This window comes from Onychostoma macrolepis, chromosome 24 (assembly GCF_012432095.1).
Source record: "Onychostoma macrolepis isolate SWU-2019 chromosome 24, ASM1243209v1, whole genome shotgun sequence".
In the NCBI taxonomy this organism is placed as follows: Eukaryota; Metazoa; Chordata; class Actinopteri; order Cypriniformes; family Cyprinidae; genus Onychostoma; species Onychostoma macrolepis.
Window position 1 is genome coordinate 23,778,314 of NC_081178.1, and position 14,896 is coordinate 23,793,209.

At 37.1% G+C, this 14,896-nt stretch overlaps 1 protein-coding gene across 2 annotated transcripts in view; it reads left to right on the plus strand.

Annotated features, from left to right (window-relative positions):
- Positions 1 to 11,099: 11,099 nt before the first annotated feature.
- Positions 11,100 to 14,896, plus strand: part of adarb2 (adenosine deaminase RNA specific B2 (inactive)) — a 182,238-nt gene continuing 178,441 nt past the window's right edge. For both annotated transcript variants that reach the window (XM_058766024.1, XM_058766023.1), the window contains exon 1: positions 11,100 to 11,409. Coding sequence is in view for 1 of the 2 variants with exons in the window: in XM_058766023.1 (XP_058622006.1) it covers positions 11,337 to 11,409 (73 nt within the window). In the remaining variant the exon portion in view is untranslated. The remainder of the gene's footprint in view (positions 11,410 to 14,896) is intronic.

The window sequence follows — 14,896 nt, forward strand, 5'->3', positions numbered from 1 at the left end:
GTCATAATTATTTCTAATTTTATCCTTCCCCTGAAGTCCACTCAATTTTTTTTTTTTTTAAGTCAAAATTTAGTTTCACGTCTATCTCCACCTTATTCTAACCATTTGAAGTCTGTAAGGCAGAGTATCAAAAATGCTTATTGTGTTCTATATAGACATCCTCTTTACATGTGAAATGCATGACAAAGCTTACTGTGGGTTTGATGCAGGTTTACAGGTTTGGCTCAGTATATTTTGGCGTGGTCAAATCCTTCTACTGTACTGCATATCAACTCTATGTTAAATTGTGACAGGTAAATATTGGAAGTTCATCTGTTTAAGGAATAGTTCACCCAAAAATTACAATCTTCTAAATATTTAGTCACCCTCAGGCCATCCAGGATGTATATGTATATCAGAACATCAGCAGCATTCATAATCCCTCCCAGAGAGCCGAAAAGTGCCGTCAGAATGAGAGATAAAAACATCACAATAATCCACAAGTAATCCACACCACTCCTGTCCATCAATTAAAATCTTGTGAAGCGAAAAGCTGCATGCCTGAAAGAAATAGTGACCATTAAGGTGTATTCACTTTACAACTTTAACTGCTTAAGACATTAATTGATGGACTGGAGTGGAGTGGTCTGGTTTACTTATTATTATTGTGATGTTTTTATCAGTTTTTTGACTCTCATTCTGACGGCACCCATTCACTGCAGAGGATTCAGCTCCGAAAGTTACAGCATATTTTCATGGAACATCAAAATATATTTATTTTATATTATTATTTATATTATTATTATTGTTATTTTAAAGATTACGTAAATATTTCATAGCAATCTCCATATTATTTTAAGATAATTAACAAAAAAGAATATTTGCAACCTATGATATTTTTAAAATGCAACATATTTTCCAAAAAATAAAAATAAAGTGTTCACTGGACAAGGGTAAAAATGTAGGGTGGGCTTGATTTAATTTCATTTCAAATGTGGTTGTAGACATTGACCGAAAAGGAAAGTTGGGATAGTTAAATTTTAATAAAATATAAGCAAATGGGTCAATTTAAATTTAGTTTTGATTTGTAACACCCATTGTTTTCATACAGTTAGGATTTAAGGCCTGCAGTGCCCATATGTGCACTCTGGAAAACTTTAAAATGTCCCCGCCAAACCTCGGTATTGTTCTTGCGTAAGAATAGACGTTCCTATCAGGATGAATATATCATCTTCCTCTCTATCCTTGCAGACATACCTTTGGCACTTCCAGTCTGCAATGTTAAGCACATATTGTGTTCTGAGATGGCCCCAACCCCCACCGCAACCCCGGCGACGCCAGCTCCATAATAACAGTCATTTTGAATTAACCTTAGTCCTCCCAGAATGCCCCACTGTCAGTGTGATTATGCTCCGCCTCCACAGCCCCCTGCCACAGGAAGTCAATTGTTTTGTGTTTGTGACCGTGCATATGTCTGAATTTATGTGCCTGAGAACAGACATAATAAGATGTGATATTTCTGCACTGTCAATTTTCCTTCATTCTCCCTTTTCAAAATCATGTCTTTAAATGTCTTTAAAAAGTTTTATTAAATATAAGCATTGCAATTAAGCAACATTTGTGCAATGAACATGAATGATACTTCTGATTGTGTAGCTTGTTGAACAATTAGACATTTGATTTTAACTTGGTGGTTAATAAACAAAAAAGCAAATAGACTTTTATTGAAAGAGATACAAGAGTCATATCTAGACATCAAAACATCATTGAAACTTGGGAGCTGGACCAATAAGCAACCACCATAAACACCCTAAAGCAGCATGAAAGCATGTTAAAAATTAATCTGAATACCTTACCAACTACATAGCAACACTATAGGCATTTGTGCATAATTATTTTACATGGCTATGCCAGCAACCACCCACAATACCCTAACATTGTGGCAGTCACTTTTGCATTATTGTATGGTTTAAATATTTTATCAGCTTTCTGAGTTCGGTTTCTTTGAGCTTAGAGACTGTGACCTGTGAATGTACTGTTTAAATTTTGAAGATGGAGGGTAAATTTGTGCTTCAGGCAAGTATGTGTGTTTTGCCTATGGACGAGAAGTTTTTCAGAAGTGTCTGTGCGTGCATGTATGTGTGTGTGTGTGTGTGTGTGTGTGTGTGTGTGGGAAGGGGGTAAGACATCTATGGCGGGCAGATGAAGGCAGATCTTCAGACCCTTCGCAAACCACATGTGAGGCGCCTCAGCACAAGATAAGACGTAATCCCTCCCAGAGAGCCGAAAAGTCAATATCCACACACACACACACACACACCAAAAGAGGCTCCAAATCTTTGTCCAGAGTTGCACAGTAACTGGCAGAAACAACTACGAATTATGTACATACCACGGACAAAAGGTTAAAGGAATAATTACCTAAAAAATGAAAATTGTAATTTACTCATTTTCAAGTTATTTTTTGTCCTTCTGGGGAACACAAAAGGATATATTTTGAAAAATGTTTGTGCTGCTCTTTCAAAACAATGAAAGTGAATGAGAAAAAAATAAATAAATCACAAAAAAGTAGTCCATAAATTATGTTCCAAGTCAGGTGAAGCCATTTGATAGCTTCATGCAAGGAACAAACTGAAAATGATCCTTTTTCCTTAAATTGTTCTAAAGTCAAAACCTGAAAAAGAATAAAAATTTGGGATAACATCGAACTTTGGCTTAAATCCCCAAAGGTAAGATGTTTTAATTCATGTCATGAATTTGTTGGGTTGTTTCAGATATAAGGCAAATAAAATAAATACATACATAAATAAATACAAAACAAACAATAAAAAATAAAAAAATAAATATAATAATAATATATTACTGCGGTTGTGAGGCCGATTGGATCTACTGCCAAATACTCTGAAACGCCTTTGGAGATGGCTTATGGTAGAGAAATGAACATTCAATTCACGGGCAACAGCTCTGGTGGACATTCCTCCAGTCAGCATACCAATTGCACGCTCTCTCAAAACTTGCAACATCTGTGGCATTGTGCAGTGTGATAAAACTGCACATTTTAGAGTGGCCTTTTATTGTGGCCAGCCTAAGGCACACCTGTGCAATAATCATGCTGTCTAATCAGCATCTTGATATGCCACACCTGTGAGGTGGATGGAGTATCTCGGCAAAGAAGTGCTCACTAACACAGATTTAGACAGATTTGTGAACAATATTTGAGAGAAATAGGCCTTTTTTGTACATAGAAAAAGTCTTAGATCTTTGAGTTCAGCTCATGAAAAATGGGGGCAAAAACAAAAGTGTTGCATTTATAATTTTGTTCAGTGTATATATAATTTGGTGATGCTTTGTAAATCCGCAGTCTTTTTTGGATGATGAATACAGACTGCTGCCACCTGCTGGCATGGAGACTTATTTCCTTTTACGCATACACAGGACATACTGTATATCCTAGCTACCCGTTGTCTGTAGCCTTTGCAGTGTGTTCAAATGCAACATTTTGGCCCAATTATGATCACTGATGAATTTTATCACGGTTAGTTCTGTGATGGTTTGGTATATCTAGGTCTATAGAGATTTTGGAGTTGGATCTTTTGACTTGGGCCAGCAAGAAGTCACCTTGCAACCATCAAAATCACCCTAAAGCAGTATAACAGCATGCTGTAAACCAATCTGACTACATTAATAATAGTATATCGACACATGGCTATGCTACCAACCACCCACAACAGCATAACATTGTGGCAGTAAGTTCTGAAGATGTTTTCTCCCGAACCAAAGGAGTTTTGCATCACTGATGTCCCAGCATGATTAATGTTGAAGTTACATTTTTGTTTGGAAAAGAGCAGCTTGAACATTCTCAAAATATTTCTCTTTTGTCCCACAGAAGATAAAAAAAAAAAATCATATGGCTTTGGCATGACATAAGGGTGAGTAAATGATGGCAGGATTTTAATTAAACGGCTACTGATAATGGCTGGAATTCCACTGTCATTTATTATGTTATAATGCTTTATATTCATGAGAAAGCTGGTGGCAGGCGAGAGTCCTCATCTCCCACGTTCTCCTCTCTCGCTCTCTCTGTCTTCCTCTGTTACGCTGTGAGTATATAGAATCTAACGAATGACTAACATTCCCCCGGGGAGAGTGTTAAATAAATAGACCACCAGGCACTCTGACAAAATGGAAATGATCATATCATTAGACGTAACGCATCTGTCATAAGAGACAAGACGTTGAATTCACTGCACAATCACAAGCAGTCGCACTAAATTTGATTACCGGCTATATAAAACACCGCCGCACATTAGCAGCCTAGTAAAAATGGGCATCTCTCATAACATGCAATGTATTTTATGATTCACAATGCCACCGCTGCTGAAGTGTTTCATTTTGATTGGATCATATCAAATTTCCTTGAACAAATTAGGCTTTTCAAGTAGCGCAACGTCGTGCTTTCCTCACACTGAGCAGAGAAAACAAAACATATTGTTTTGATATTTCCCTTTCCTGTTTTCACAGGATCGGGCGAAGTATGAAGTTCCAGAGAGTGGTAATGACAAAGCAGGCAGAGAAGATGAAGAGGGAAAGATAACGTGGACAGTGTGTTCAAAAATACAAAAAAAAAAAACAAGGCAAAAAATGTTTGTGCCCCAATCTCTTTAAATGCTTGAAACTGTAGCACTGAAAATAGTCCAGCCAGGACTGAAACGTTTGCCTTTTTGTTTGTGTGTGCACAGTCACTTTTTCGTTTTGTGCACTTTAGTTTTTGTTGTCACCTCTATGTAAATCTTCGTTCAAAGGATGTTGTTGTTTGCATTTCGTTTGGTGTGCGGATTTTTTGCCTTGGTTTTTTGTATTGTTCTTCAATTGACTGAATCTATGCACCCAATTACAAACATTATGTTTGCTCTATGTAATTGGCACAGAATTTGTTCATATGTTTTGACTGTGTGTTCAAGCCATTCAAAAAGGGGAATCACAGAATTTTTATCACCTTTTTTTCCCCCATCACATATTTTAGTAATAATCGTAAATTAGATGTAATTCGAAAACTACTCAAAATTCATCCTGTGCAAACTGGTATGAAATCAGACATTGTGTTACTATGGAAATGGTACTTTAAAATCTTTTCGCTAGCTCCTGGCTCAAGTGGGTGGTGCCAAGTGTCATATTACAAAGTTTACTGCAATGTTTTATAATCAAAACTTTTACTAATCTTGACAAAACATATATCGTTGAAAAGATCTGAGTTTCAAGGTTCCATATTTAGTGTACATTTTTAATAGAATCTACCAAAGAGCAAAAAAAAAACTCAATTCTTGAAATTTGTTTACATGCCGAGATACTAGCAATCTTCTTTATTCTTATAAAGTGCAAAACGGTTCATTTTTATATTCAATTCCTCACATATCAATCGAATTGAAATCGTGTTACATGTGAATGGAACCAAGCACAAGTTCATCTTTTTTTAATCTTTTTTACAGAAGTAATATTATGATAGAAATGTAGAAATTTGTGTCAGGACAATGCATCAAAAAAAAAAATTCAACAGAGTTTGGGTGTCAGCCGGTGGCTATCATTAGTACAGCGCGTAAACACAGCACCTCACAGGAACCTCCATTTTTTTGTAATATCAACTTCAAATTTGGAACATAAGCTTTTTAGACATATGTATTTGATTTTATATCAATTTTAGATTCCAAAATATTTTGAAAATATTTATTTTATATAAAACAAAAAATCATACAGTAGAAGTTTTCATACAGTAAACTTAACATTCTATGACTTATTTTATTTTTTTCATATTTTCACTTCAGCAGATTGTCTTCTGTGAAATTTGTCAACTGAAAGCTCTTACTTTTGACAAAAAGCTTTGCCTCGCCCATACTGTAAATCTGGGCAAAAGTTGCATACTGTATTACAGCTTTTAGTTGATTACAGTAGTTGGGGGCCTTAAAGGGCCCAGGCACCCCAGTGGTCAGTCAAGGGGTCATAATAATTAGATCGCACTGTACACAGTGGTCACTGGTCAGCTGTTTACACCAAGGTTCCTAGAGATCTTAGTAGGGAGCTCATGTTGTGTGTGCTCAGGGCCCGGGGTCACCTAGAGGTCAGCTTGCGCTGTGTGCAGACCTGAAGGTCATTGTGGTCATTGTGACACTGTATGAGCTTAGGTGCCCAGCTGTTTGGTGATTATCTCACTGAATGCATTAAGGGCCCAGGTGTTGAGCTGTTTTGTTATCTCAGGTCATGGCCTCTTGTACGTTATTACTTAAATATGAACACCATTTTTTCTGTAAGACCAGGAATTGCACACATAGTTCTGTCTTGTGAAGTTATGCCCCAGGCATTGAACAAAGTTTAGCACCATGGACAGTGATCAGTAAAGTGAAAACTTTCCACAGCAGTCCAGTCTGCAGAGTAAATTACAATCAATATGAGTCAGACCACATGTGTACATCTATAAAGCCTTCTGCAGCATGAAGAAAAAGCAGCTTGACATTAAGTGATATATGAGACAGGGAAGAAATGTTTTCCTGAGATTTTATTATTATTATTATTATTATTATAATTATTAGTTGTTGTTGTTGTCTTTGTTGTTAATTATTTATTTTCATTTGTTTTATTTATTTATTTATTTATTTGCATCTTAGCAACAACATAGATTAATTGTTTACTTTAATTAATTAAAACCTGCAGGTTTATCTGTCCTAAGCCCAAACCGGTTCTTCTATGATCCAGAAAGTACATGAACACAGTTCTTTTCCTGCAGTGCCCATATGGATTTTGTCCATAAGCAGTACAATTCTTAAAATGAAATGTAGTGCAATAAGGTGTCACAGTGCATCATGGGAGTGACATCTAGACTGGTGCCATTTACAGTAAGTACAGACCAATTGAAGTGAACACACTGAAGGTATCATATATGACTGGCACTTTATTTTAAATAGGACAACAACATTAAATCAATGATCATCGTACATTATGAAAATTTGTGTTAAAAAGAACTGTCATTCTGTGTGTTTATTTAGTTAGTTAGTTAGTTAGTCAGTTAGTTACTTTAGTCTGTACTCTTCACTAATGGCCTCATCAACTGTATAATAATAATAATTATTATTATTAGTAGTATCATTATTATCTAGGCAAATGCTGAACTTTAAGTCTTTACTTTTCTGTCTTGACATTATAAATTAACTTAATAATAATAATAATAATATATATATATATTTATTTATTTTTATTTTTTTTTCTGGTGTCACCAATTTTCGCTGCTTCCGCTGTCACATCCTGTTTGGTGAGACAACCTGTGTAGTGACGCAAACATCCTCTCAGATCTGACCTGAAATCAGTGAATAACCTTCAATAGGTCTGTCTGTCTCGTCCCTTTTCAGTTTGTGTTGGTCTCAATTTATTGTCTTGTTTACTTGTGCATATGGAAGCAAGTCTTTGTGAATAGACGAGCTGTGCTGATATTCTTTCTTACAAACACACACACACACACACACACCCTATGGGGTTATCAGGAAGCAGTTTGCCTCGCCAAACGTTCATTATGTCCCCAGATAGTGGCATTGGCAACTTGTCACCATCATTGATTTCTCTTAAACTGCAATTTACATGGATATTTGTGGGTGTCCTCTAGGCAACCAGTGTCCCCTCAGACCACCCAACATCCTCTCCTATCCATCCTATACACACACACAGGTACCCATGGAAACACACACTTTTTCCCTATAGCCCTCATGGAAATGTTCCAAGCGCACAAAGGAATCTCAAAGTGACTTTTCTGTCAGCAAATATGCCGTGTTTTCAAATGTACTTCCATTCGCTCTCCATTTTTTTCCTGCAGTAAATGTCACCAAGTAGTCGCACTGCTGGTATTTTAGAAGAAGTCTAATGACATTTGACAGGGGAAAAAAATTGCCTTTTGTTTTGTTAGCAAAATGTCAACATCAATGCATGTATGTCTACGATTATTTCAGTTTAGAAATCTGTCGATCAGCAGATTGGAGGAGGTATTTGCTTTAGGGGGAGAGTACAGTTGCTTCAGAATGTGTTTCCAAAGCTGCACTCATCTTAAACTTATTCTTCTGAAGACATTACTTTGCTCATCATAGTGGTGTGAACCAACCCATTCTCACACCCAACTCGTCACATATTGAAGCTTGGTCAGGACCACTTGGCGTCGCTTTTTGACGCTAAAGGTACCCCTTAGCGTCATTTTTCGACTTGCAGGGTCCTCCGTTGCTTTAAATAGGAAACCCTTAGCGTCAATATGCCGACGCCAAAATGGGAATTTTATCGTCATAATTAAATTATATATTGGGTAATAACATTGCCATTATTGCATATATGTTGGGGTGTGATTTTTCAATGTAAACAGCCACAACAGTTTTATTTATATTACATTATTTACACATTTATGAGCACATAACCCAACCCCTGCCCCTAAACCTACCATTTGTCAATAAAACACAAGATATAACAGGCAGATACAACTACCGTCATAATTTATTTAAAAAATATGAATATTCCAAGTCTTCCGAGGCAAAACATTTGATTTGTGAGAGGAATAAACGCGATTGCCGTCTCTTGCCGTTAAACTCAGCCTGTGTGCTGCAGTCTGTGAGCGAATTCAAAAAATGCCGCCAGAAGAAGCCTTACGTCAGCCTTGGTTGTGAAATACTATTGGTTCTTGTGTGTCTCGTGACCAATTGCGTCATGCTACGGGACTGGAGTATCTTTTGAATGAGATGTGAGCGCGTTAAGGGAGCGGGATCATTTTCAGCGATTAAAACCTTGTTTTGCTCTCTTCTTCTCACAAAGACTTCGTATGGCTTCAGAAGACTTGGAATGCAACATGACTTGTTTGTAATGCTTTTATACTGCTTGTTTATGGTCAGTTTTTGCAATAAATACCTGTGACTGCACTTATATTTGCCTGTTACGTGTTTTATGTTGTTCAGAAGTGGGTAGGTTTAGGGTAGGGGTGGGTTAGGTGCTCCAATAAAAGTATAAATGTATATAAAATGATTTATACATTTTTTACAAATGCATGCAAACCATTAAACTAAGACAAACAACTGAAAACAACGGAGGATAACGTGTTGTCATTTTCCATAAGCGTCTTGACCTGACGCATAAAGCAAGTAACTGAAAGCAATGGAGATCCTATTTTGTCATATAATGACGCCTAGGGGCACCTTTGGCGTCTTCATAGTGACGCGAAAGGAGTTTGACCATGCTTCAGTTTTTGACGCCTTGGGAGTGAGAATGGGTTGTGTGAACATGGGTGAGCCCTCTTGTAGTTTCCTCATAATACCACCTAATTTTGAGTGAGATCATATTTATTTTAAAGTATTCAACATTTTTACTGCATGATATACTGAAAAAAAAAAATCACATACATCAGTATTTATTGAGAAAAGCCTTTAAATAAAGATAATTGAAAGACAATATGTGATTGTGCTAGCTTAAATCACTTGACAAAAGTCAGTGTATTCTGTTTTATTTACATATTTAACATTTTAAAAATATATGTTTTTTTGAAGTTAAGTTTGTCACACTGTCAGAGGTAAACTTTAAAAATGTGACATTATTATTACAGAAAAACAAACAAACAAGAGTTTCACCTGGGCTCTAAAAGCAACTTCTGCCAGTTAAATGTCAGAAATGTCTAAGTAACCTCATGATAATTCTCTGACAAACAGGCTATAGGATCAATCTGACGAGTGGGGACACGGCATGGATCTTTGAAAGTGATATTTTTGGGGGTCAGTTGTAAAAATTGTACAAGTTTTAACAATTGATATGCACCTGGCTCTACAATCAATCATTCAATCAATCAATCAGTCAGTCAGTCAGTCAGTCAGTCAGTCAGTCAGTCAGTCAATAAACAGTTGCAGAAAAAACAACAATTTTATTTAAAAAGTTTTATTTTGATGATGTCAGTTACCATTAAGTGTAATCCATTGTGCAGGACATTCCTTCATTGGAACAGATTTTGAGAAATGTAGCATTACATCACTTGCTCACCAGTGGATCCTCTGCAGTGAATGGGTGCCGTCAGAATGAGAGTCTAAATAGTTGATAGAAACATCACAATAATCCACACCACTCCAGTCCATCAACTAACATCTTCTGAAGTGAAAAGCTTCATGTCTGGAAAAAAAAAAAAGTCATCATTAAGGTGTTTTAACTTTAAACTATTGTTTCTGGCAAAATATGAGTTCATGATCGATAATAACACGTCCTAAACCAAAAAAGTCCACCCCCTGTTGGGATTCACATCAAAATTCTCAGACACATTTGTTTGGAACTGTTTTTGCTTGTAAATGGTGTTTGATCTGTGCATATTTCTCTCCTGATTCAGCCGAGATTACCTTTTTCACCGGAGAAAGCAATATTGTGAACAGAGTAAAAGTTAAGTAAAAAAAAAAAAACATGTTAATGATGGATTAATGATGGACTTCACAAGACATTAACTGATGGACTGGAGTGGTGTGGATTACTTGTGGATTACTGTGATGTTTTTATCAGCTGTTTCGACTCTCATTCTGAGGGCACCCATTCACTGCAGAGGTTCCACTGGTGAACAAGTGATGTTATAAAATACTTACATTATCACATTATTTAATGATTAGCATAATAATCATGAAATTAGAAGAAAATTCACGCTGCTGGATAACATGAATCATCAGGTTGACACAAACTTGTCCAAATGCTGTAGTTATTTAAAGCAAAATGGAAAAATCCTCACATTTCTAAGCTAATCATATTATTTCTAATTGAAAGATTTGTATTTTTTTATTGGCTAAACAGAAACATTTTCACTCATTTTCTCTAACTTTTGAGCCTCCCTGTGTACTGTAAATCCGCAACTTTTGCTGTCCCAGCCACATCTCACCTCCTGTCTGTCCTCTCATCGGCGCGCATCAGAGCCATCATCACTCATTCAGAGATGAAGGCTGAGTTCGCACGCCCGCATGGGATGGGATGGGGGTGTGTCATTGGTCGTGATGTCAGAGCGCAAGGACTCTCATGATTGGCTCTAATTAGAATCTGCGGCAGCAAATAGACACGCGTCCTGCATGATTGGATTCAAAGTGGCTGGTGCCAAAAAGCGCAGAGAGGCGCAGGAGCTCCAGACGCGGGAGGAGGACGCGGCGGTCCGCTGCGCTCCAAATACGGTCAGACAGGCGAGCAGCACTTTTAGCTTGTTATCGAGAGCTTATTAGAAGAGTGTGTGGCGGAATAAGACGCAGCTGATATTCCCGGAGCGTTTCGCGTGCGCAACTGCAGCACGGCAACTTCAGAAACATCAAGCAGAACAAGTTCTCCAAAATCTGAGCACCATGGCATCGGTCCCCAGCAGCCAAGTCAAATGCAAGTTCAAGAGGAGGAGGAGGAGGAGATCCAAGCGAAAAGGTAAAGTTTCTTTCAGTCGTAATTGAACGCTTTCCCTCACAAAGCCGAGGTTGCGCGCACATTGCCTGGAATACGCAGCGTTAAGTGGCGATCATCTCCGCGCAACTGCGCAGTGTGGATGTCTGTACGCGGGTTTGTGTTTGATGCGCGGCGGTCGCGTCACAATCGTTCCTCTGTCAAGTTTGTGTAAACATAAGACAGCTCGCTTCAGATGCGCACCGATTCACGCTCGCAGGAGGAAAGACTCGCTCGCGCCGTTTAATTCTCGGTCTGTGCATCCAGTGTTTACAGTACTGATATCTGTCCTTGTCGTAACCTCAGATATAAGATTTGACCTCATTTACGTCCTGCGATTGTAATGTTATAGCACATTGTCAGCCTCTTGTGACCGTTACATGCGCATGTATGGGATTTTTGTAGTTTCTGGGAATTTAAATAAACTGTAACTATGACTAGGCACAGCGAAAACTGAAATGTGGGTTTGCTATTCCTTAAGGTGTTATTTCTACCCAATCTGACCTTTTAAAATGACTTTGCTTCTGGAACCTAATTAAATCATAAATGTAGATGTTACAACAAAACATCCTACGGTTTACTGTAGTTCCATGTCAGAATGTCTTTATGGCTGTAACAGTATCCTTATTTTCATCCGTATCATTTTTACTCAATTTCTTATTGGTTTTTCTTCATTATTTATTCAATTCAAAGTGCTGTGAACTTCATAGCAGGTTATAAGTTTGGCAACACAAATTAATTTGATTTTTACTTGAAATGTTAGGCAGAAATTCAAATTGTTTTTCTTTTTGGCACGTTAGACATTAAGCTGCTGCTATAGTACAAAATATCAGAACATAAAATAAACTGTGACAAACAAACTTCCAGCTACCAAGCTTTATATGGAATTTATGTGAAGTTACAGTATACACCATAAACTGCTTTGTGAAATAACCAAAAATGCACTTTATGCAGTAACATCTGCATTTATTAGTCATATGTCTGAATGAACTTGCCAACATGAGTCTACATGACTAAATGAAAGTCATCTTCAAATGTCATATAACAACAGCACATTTTGACTGTAAAAAAATAACAAGTTAATTTAAATGACCTGCTTTTATTCAAGTAAAAATACATGACTGAATCCACCTGATTAGTTTACACCAACAAAAGGTATTTTAACAGTCATATCATATATAGAAATAGTTCCTCAAGGTAATCGATTGGCGCTCCTTGGATAACTGAGCAATGGCACTGTTATTATATTCCTAATAGGTCTTGTATAGTAAAACCTATATATTAAAGTACTCCAAATTCGTCCAGAAAAATGATTTGCGTGTATAACATGCATCTTTTTCTAAACAGTTTAATATATATATATATATATATATATATATATATATATATATATATATATATATATATATATATATATTTAAACAATTATGCTGTCAACACAGATATTATTATTAAAATGAGCGATAATTTTAAATCTATAATTTAAATTTTGTTTTGTTTTTTTTGTTTTTTGTTTTTTTTTAGCTTTTGCTATTTTCTTGTTTTTTTTCCATGTGTGTAGAAGCAGGGATTTTTAGGGAAATTAGTTGCACTAGATCTATTTCCATTATCAACTCTGAAATTTCATCACAATGTAATGAGAACAGCACAGCGTAATGTGATTGAATGACAGCGGGCACGCTTGCTTCTCATCTTACTTTGGTGGCTGGTAATATATGGAGGTGTGTGTTGAAGGGGAGTTTCAGAAACACCTCTGCATCTGCTGTGACAGGTTTGTGTGCTGCGTCTCACCCCGTCACTGCTTATCGTGTGACCCGAGAGAGGCGAGGGCCGTGGGCTGGATGGGCTGATATCTCGGCATTGATCAGCCACGTTGCTCGCGGTCAGTCTGTCTGTGTGCCTTCGCTGGCAAACTGACACGGATTTGCTTGGAGTTTATTAACGTCTGCATTGCATGGTTTTGCAAAACTGTCAAACATGTGAACAAGGGCTGTAAATAAATCGTTATTTTTTTAATTTAAATATTGAATACAGTAGTTAGGCAATATGAGGCTGCAGATCCCTCTCATTGTTCCTGGTTTTGCTTTCGAGGACATTGTGATGGAATTATTCTAGTGGCCTGCGGTGTGGAGTCATTTCGTGAAGTATCATTAGCGTCGTGCAATACACACACTGATGTCTGTCAACAACTGCGGCCTGACCTGTAACCCAGAGTATTAATAACCCAAGCAATCGTGAGAATGTAGACAATAGTAACATCGAGGCAAATATATTTACATAATGGAAATGACAGAATTGGTCACACAACATTAAGCATTGCATATAAACATTAGAGGAGTGTGTAAGAATGTGTGTGTGTGTGTTCGAAGGGCTAATTTATCAGCTGAGCTAATGGGAAATGATGGTGTTGGACAGAAGAGTAGGAACTAGGAATGTCGAAAAACATGCTAGAAAGTGTACGTACTGGTCAGATTATTTAGACTGGCAGATTTTCACAATCATCTTTATCTTTTCCATCATCATTATAATAAAAGATTTTCATTTCCACTGGGACAATATACTTTACTCGGGGGAATTCAGATAAAATTAATCACATAAAACCAGATAACGTCAGCAGATTGTTTTAACTTCTCTCATCTAATCTCTCATAATGGAGATGAAAACATAATACCGTGGCTCGTTCTAACAAACGCTCATTTTTCTGAAAGCCGAAACAATTCGTTTTATTGTCTTCCTGGCAAATGGGTGCTGTTCCGGGATTATATCGACATGGCATTTGACGGTCTAATCCTCAGCAAATGCTTCAGATTATTACAGAACGTCCAGTGCAATAAAACCAATGTGTATTCAAACACACGTAAGAAGATTTTGCTCCTGATGTGTTTTTTGCGCATCATTGTAGCGTAGCGGTAATGTTAGCAGAGGTTACTGAGGTAGCACACATACAAACAATAGAGATTAGTCCTCAAAACTGGGACAGTTTCTCTTATTGCTATCAAGTATGTGCTTATTTTAACCTCACATATTTGGTACTCAAATTCTTTCGAACCGGAATGTATGTGTTGAGGAATTGTATAGTTGTTTGCTGATAAGTTCAAGGTAACTAAACAGGTCAAAAGCAAACCGTATTGGCGCAGCATATATGAGAAGTATTAAATAATACAGTGCTGGATGAGTCAAAGCATTGGTGTAGAAGAACAACATTTAGTTCTAAACTTGTTGAAGGTTAGTGGTTGCTGAAGTGTGTGACTGCCCCGCTGTGGCTCATAGCGGAGGGGGACCTTCTGTTAGTTGGCTCCGGTGTGAATTAACCACGGCCCAGTTATTTACCCCCCAAATCTTTTGGGAAATGAGTGTAGTGAAACCCTCCCCACCTAACTTTAGAAAGAAAAAGAAGTTTGCTTGTAATGTACTTCAGATCTTAAAAGTATATGTAAAAAAAATAAATAAAATTACTTGCAGATAGTGTAAA